Genomic DNA, 7,124 nt, shown 5'->3' on the forward strand with positions numbered 1-7,124 from the left:
TGATAAGAAGATAAAAATCTAATAAACAGAGTCTAGAGAACCTTGGTGCGTCTCAGGCGCTCGGCCAGGGTAAGCAAAACCCTCCCAAGGAAAACAAAAGGAGCCTTAATTGTAAGGACATTCCACTCACAGACCATCTGAAGGAGAAAGTTAAGGCCGTGACCTCTGCAGGCTGCAGTTATGAGCGCTCTGACAAGAAAATATTTGATTTGGTTCAAGAGGCAAAATCAGTCACTGGATTTTTTAATATCTTTTTTTTCTTCAAGAAAACAAAAAAAATCTGTATTTTGTATGTGCTTGAGAGAGAGTTCTGTGTACGCGGTATATATGTTTCCCACCTCTGCAGTTTTTCTGTTTAACTTGGTCTTAATTTCTTCTTGGATTTTAATCAACCCCAGGAAAAGGTGGATTCACAGGCCCATTGATTTCCCTTTTTTAATTAACACAAAGCTCCCAAAGGCTAATCTTAAGTTTCACATGTGAATCTGCAAATATGTAAAGACATACATTCTCTACCAGAACCAGGATGAGAGAGTCATAAAGCTGTAAGTTTATTGCTGAAGATTTAGAAAGTCCTCAAACTATTCAGTCTGCATCATTGAAATCTAGAACAGAGAATTGCACAGAAAAAGACTGAAATGCTGCCTAGGCTCCCAGCCGAACCCAAAACAAAACCTTTAAACTGGCTGAAAAGCTGAGCAATTTTGCCTCACTATTAATAAAACGTGTAATAAGAAATATTTATTTAGTGATGTATGTACTTGGAATTTAGAGAAAATAAGTAGAAAGGAGAAATGTCTTATGGAGATTTTGAAGGGCTTTTTCAATACATTTAATAAAAGCTTTGATGCTTGCGGACGCTTGTTCATGATTAGCTTAATTTTAAGATTTGCAGCTTTCTTTTCCATTGATACAGGAGAGAATTGTACTCATCAGACACAATTAGTTTAGTTTTTAATACTTTTTTCTCCCCAAGAGGAAGGAAAATGAGACAGAGGTATAAATGGACATGATCTAGAGGCAAATAGGGAAGAAATGAGATAAAGAGGACAGACATGAGAACAAATAACCTAGGGTGGAATGAACGGACCATGAGAAATGAAAGAAAGACAAAAGAACAGGCTGAGTTCCTTTCTCCCACCCTCTGAGCGGGTAATTGGGAAGCAAGACTGGGTCAAAGCCTTGAGAATTATCCAAAGCACTTGGGGCTCAGGAGATTTTCATGGCCATTTGATAATTTAAGGTTCAACAGAGAGATGGGCGAGCAGGGGCGCTGGTTAGGGAAGGGAGCAGGTAAGAGCAAAGCCTTGGGCTAGGTAGCAGGTGAACCCTGATTTGCAATTAATTCCCTGTTCTATTTGCTTAGAACCCTGGATGGTAGAGTAAATTTTTGAAGGCATATTTAATTTCAGAATTTTAGAGCTTTAAGGGATGCTGCTGAGATGAAACAGTGGACCAGTAGGCTCATGCAGTTACCTTCCTATATAACAAAACTTTGTCCTTTAAACATTTAAAGCTGGTAATTTTTTTTTTTTTCATGACCATACAGGTTTCATACTGAAGCAGAGATTCAACAACTATGTAATCCATTTAGGACATTAGCTAAGAAATTGTTTCCTTTGGACTTTTGGAATATTTAGTCTGTCTACATTGATCTATTAAACCAGGAACTCTTTATTTGGTAACATAGACGTAACTGTAAGAAGCCAGTCTTTAATATCATGCCCTCATTGACCATGAAAACAGAAGGTCAAAATTGCCTATGAAACTTGTTAGCAAACTCTACAATTAGAATAAGAAAATTCAATTATATGCAATTAAACAACTCTGAACCTTGACATCAGTAATGTGTTAGTGTGCTTGTTGTTATTCAGATTTAGGTATCTTAAACTTGTGTTTGCCTGAGTTAATGCTATCCTCCTGGGTAATAACGATAGGTTAAAGAACTATGTAATCACAAGTTGCTGTTTGGACAACCTGTTTTATTTAGAAAGTGTATTAAAAGCATGGACTTTGGAGTCAGGCAGCCAGGGTTCAAATCCTGGCACCATCACGTACCAGCTCTATGACCCTGAGCAAATGACTTAACCTCTGTGAGAATTAATACTCATTTATAAAATGGAGTAAAAATATTTATCTCAAAAAGTAATTAGAAAAATTAAATGCTTTAATGTAAAGAATTTAAAACAGTATCTAGTACAGAGTAAAAATTAACTTCTTTTTATTTATAAAAGTGGTATGAGCATGTCAAAATTTTGTAGGATGCAAAAATGTATTTCAAAAAGAAAAACATGATATCTTAATCCTAATAGCTGCGGATGATCCCTCCTTGTTTTTTTTAGTTCTTATTCTCTGTGTTTGTTTTTTACAAGATTGAAATTAAGTGCATGTGTGCTTTTATTTATTTCTTTTATTATCTTTGTCATTAAATATCATAGATACATATAGATATCCAATGTTCTCTCATATGGACATAACAAAGTTTAGTTGATCAAATCCCCTGGATTTGGATACTTTATGAATGCCATGATAAATAATGCCACACTGAACATCTTTTTATATAATATCCTTTCTGTTTTTCCTATATATTCTGAGTAATTAAAAACAAATATTGCATTACTATGTGGAGAATGTTAACATAAAAGAGAATAGTCACTAAATAGTTTCAAATTTGAAAACAGGAATACAGCAGAAATTGAACCCCTTGAGGTCTCCATTCAAATTTAGGAGGACCAAGATATCTGTTCTTTCTTCCTCATCTCTCCCTCATAACTCAACCTTCTGGATTTTCCAAAATTCACCAAATAAATTTTTCAAAATCTAGTTTAGAAAGATTTGTACACATCAACAAATAGATGCTTAATTAAAAGCTAAGATGAGCCATTTAATTTGATAACAGAAAATGAAGAAAGTAGATATCTCAACTGAATAAGCAATATCTAGGCTTACTTGGATGTTCTATTAGCGTCAGCTAAGAGTGTGAACTAAATGGATGAAATCTACCCTCAACTTACCTTTTTGATGTATGGTATGGATGTATATAGGTGTAGTATAATGACTTCCGGGCTGAAATGGGTTCCACACTGTTCAATGTCACGAAACATCATAGATCATAAAAAAATTCTACCACCTCTACTTGAGATTAGGAGTGCTTATAATATTGCAACTCAATTTGAAGATTTCAAACTTTCTCATTTAAGACTTCCTCCTAACTACCAGCATGCAACCTGATTTCTCAAATGGGGTAACTCTCATTATGGTTTCAAGGAGGCTGAACACTAAGCATTTCAGGCTAATATGAGTGAGTTTTAATATCAAAGAAATCTATGAAACATTCACGAATGCATCTTTAGCAGTCATTTTAGTTACGAGTCACTTCCTGTTAAATGTATTTAGTATTTTAAGTGCAATTTGGTTTTTGTGTGGTTTTTTTTTTTTTTTCAAATTCAGGTAGTATGGATTTTATCTACAAAATAATAAAGTTTTTCAAAAACCCTTTTATTGTAAAGAAAAATATTAAGAATAGAAATCTCAAATAATGTATTTACAGAGACAAACTAAAAAGCTAAAATGCAATAGATATAAAAAGCAAAATAGAGTGTTTGACAGGTTATCTCATTCCTTAAGTTTAGATCAAATACATTTTGTAACCACAATGTGTTCGTGTTATCATTTTAACGAACCACTTATTATTAATATTGACAACCTTTGAATATCAAGAAATGCCCTGGGGAGGAAAATTTTACAAACGGGTCTGAAAAATAAGCACTTTTCAAACACTGTTTAAAAGGTTCTGTTTTTTTTTTTTTTTTTTTTTTTATTGTTCACTTTTGTAAAGCAACAAGAGACAAGATATAGATACTTTTCTATTTTATTTTAAAAGTTATGTTTGCTTATTAGGACATAAAAATTTACCAACATATCTCTAATATTTCCCTTATTTCAACTTCTAATATTTCACCTCTTTGCAGGTGACAAAAGTTAAACATTTGGCCATTCACTTATTCATAGTGTGATTAAAAAAAGCATATATAGAGTTCTCAGAGCTCCAAGTACGAACTTCTTCCCCTGTGTGGATTTTTGGCTTTTCTCCAAGCATGGCCCCCAAACACCAGTCTACACTTCCACCCCAAGCGAAGAAACCGAAGAAACCGAGACTGGCTCCTGCCTCCAGGTCAGAGGCAATGTCTGCTTCTCCGAACTTGCCGAAGGAAGAAAAAGAACAGCAAGAAGCAATTGAACATATTGATGAAGTACAAAATGAAATAGACAGACTTAATGAACAAGCCAGTGAGGAGATTTTGAAAGTAGAACAGAAATATAACAAACTCCGCCAACCATATTTTCAGAAGAGGTCGGAATTGATCGCCAAAATCCCAAATTTTTGGGTAACAACATTTGTTAACCATCCACAAGTGTCTGCACTGCTTGGGGAGGAGGGTGAAGAGGCGCTGCATTATTTGACAAGAGTTGAAGTGACAGAATTTGAAGATATTAAATCAGGTTACAGAATAGATTTTTATTTTGATGAAAACCCTTACTTCGAAAATAAAGTTCTCGCCAAAGAATTTCATCTGAATGGGAGTGGTGATCCATCTTCAAAGTCCACTGAAATCAAATGGAAATCCGGAAAGGATTTGACAAAACGTTCAAGTCAAACACAGAATAAAGCCAGCAGGAAGAGACAGCATGAGGAACCAGAAAGCTTCTTCACCTGGTTTACTGATCATTCTGATGCAGGTGCAGATGAGTTAGGAGAGGTCATCAAAGATGATATTTGGCCAAATCCATTACAGTACTACTTGGTTCCGGACATGGATGATGAGGAAGGGGAAGGAGAAGAAGATGATGATGATGATGAAGAGGAAGAAGGACTGGAAGATATTGATGAAGAAGGGGATGAGGATGAAGGTGAAGAAGATGAAGATGATGATGAGGGGGAGGAAGGAGAGGAAGATGAAGGAGAAGATGACTAATGGAACACTGATGGATTCCAACCTTCCTTTTTTAATTTTCTCCAGTCCCTGGGAGCAAGTTGCAGTCTTTTTTTTTTTTTTTTGTCTTTTTTTTGTCTTTTTTTTTCCTCCTCTTGTGCTCAGTCGCCCTGTTTTTGAGGTCTCTTTTCTCTTTATACCATGGTTCACAACCTATTTTGGGGGGAAATACCTTGAGCAGAATTCAGTGGGAAAAGAATCTCTACCCCTTTCTGTTCCAAATTCATTTTTATCCCTTCCTGTCTCAACAAAAACTTTATGGAATCAACACCACCATGCTCTGTGGGAAAAAAGAAAAACCTTCTGCTCCCTTAGCTCTGCTGGAAGCTGGAGGGTGCTAGGCCCCTGTGTAGTAGTGCATAGAATTCTAGCTTTTTTCCTCCTTTCTCTGTATATTGGGCTCAGAGATTACACTGTGTCTCTATGTGAATATGGACAGTTAGCATTTACCAACATGTATCTGTCTACTTTCTCTTGTTTAAAAAAAGAAAAAAAACTTAAAAAAATGGGGTTATAGAAGATCAGCAAAGGGTGGGTTTGAGATGTTTGGGTGGGTTAAGTGGGCATTTTGACAACATGGCTTCTCCTTTGGCATGTTTAATTGTGATGTTTAACGGACATCCTTGCAGTTTAAGATGACACTTTTAAAATAAAATTCTCTCCTAATGATGACTTGAGCCCTGCCACTAGATGGGAGAATCAGCAGAACCTGTAGGATCTTATTTGCAATTGACATTCTCTATTGTAATTTTGTTCCTGTTTATTTTTAAATTTTTCTTTTTGTTTCACTGGAAAGGAAAGATGATGCTCAGTTTGAAACGTTAAAAGTGTACAAGTTGCTTTGTTACAATAAAACTAAATGTGTACAAAAAAAAAAAGCATATATATGTATAGATAATTATATGTAAATTTATACATAAACTTATAAATACAAAATAGAACCATGTCATATATTTTTGTAATTTGTTTTGCAAAATTATCAATATATTAACAGTATATTATTTACAGTTTTAATTTTTGTTATTATTTTTAATTTATAAGCAAACGGGGACTTTGTTTTCACATCTTGTTACAATAATTGGTTGAAAAGTAAACACTTCAATGAAATAATTTGGATAATTCTTTGGAGGAAATTTGATATTAAAGGGGCAATAAATAATTGTCTGTGTTGGATGAATGATATTCTCTTAATTCTGTTCTACACAGGTGAGCAAAATTTGCCTAACCGTTTGCCATCAAAGATCTTGTGTTGGTGCTGTCTGATTCTACAACTGTCTATTTTGCTTTGGCACAAACCAGATAGAAAAGATTGTATTGCCATAAAGAATGTCTAGAAGCAACTACTTAAGACTGTGCAAGACAAATTCTTGAGAAATCAATTTGTACAAAATTTGGACAGAATCTGAGAAAAGATGGCTTGCCTAGGCTATCTACACCACTTTTACCCCAAGCAGCATGAATACATTTCTCAGGCTGCTGTCTAAATGATATGTGGCCTGTGATGTGGAAGAAATGGCTTGAAGGTAATGGTCCTTATTCAAGTTGGAGCTGAAGGCTCTTACTCCTTTCTCTAGATCCCCTTATTTCTTCCTTTCATCATATCCCAAGGATCATAAGCCTTCTCTAATTGCATCGTGATACTGTGATCCACCATCGTTTGCAAGTAGAATGAGCTTCCTGGGACAGAACAAACCATCGTAACTTGTTGCTCACTTTTTCCTTCCAAAGTGGTAATGCTGTTGTGTCTGTTGATGATTAATCAAAATTCTCCTCCTTGCCTTTTCTTTACAAAGAGTCTCAAAGGACTACTCTGAAAAACTGAGACATACATTTGCTTTTTTCTGGTAACCAGTGAGAAGATATAGGTCTTGGCAGAGATATAGAAGAAAACAAAACTCCTTGGCCCAAGCAGGGGGAAAATGGATGAGGGAAAGGGGGAAATGAGATGATTTAAAAGTAAATCTAAAAAAAGAATAGACTTGATTCCAAGTAAATAGTCAGATTGGCCTATAACACATCGGATGCCAAAGACATTCATGCTCTGTAAAAAGTCTTTACATGGGAACCCCACGGAGAAGAAATTTACATGAATGCCCTCCTTCCCCTCCACCTTGCACACACAAAAGTCTA

The 7,124-nt window shown here is 35.3% G+C and overlaps 1 protein-coding gene across 1 annotated transcript; it reads left to right on the forward strand.

The window, feature by feature from the left end:
* The first annotated feature begins 4,041 nt into the window (after nucleotides 1-4,041).
* LOC130843889 (protein SET-like) lies at nucleotides 4,042-5,800 on the forward strand. Its single transcript, XM_057719799.1, has one exon. The coding sequence runs from the start codon at nucleotides 4,098-4,100 to the stop codon at nucleotides 4,974-4,976; it is 879 nt and encodes a 292-aa protein (XP_057575782.1). The 5' UTR covers nucleotides 4,042-4,097; the 3' UTR covers nucleotides 4,977-5,800.
* The last annotated feature ends 1,324 nt before the right edge of the window (nucleotides 5,801-7,124 follow it).

This window comes from Hippopotamus amphibius, chromosome 2 (genome assembly GCF_030028045.1).
Source record: "Hippopotamus amphibius kiboko isolate mHipAmp2 chromosome 2, mHipAmp2.hap2, whole genome shotgun sequence".
NCBI lineage: Eukaryota > Metazoa > Chordata > Mammalia > Artiodactyla > Hippopotamidae > Hippopotamus > Hippopotamus amphibius.

What these genes read in the sequence shown, in the direction of transcription:
- LOC130843889 (XM_057719799.1), top strand. Translation starts at nt 4,098, where the DNA reads ATGGCCCCCAAACACCAGTCTACACTTCCACCCCAAGCGAAGAAACCG.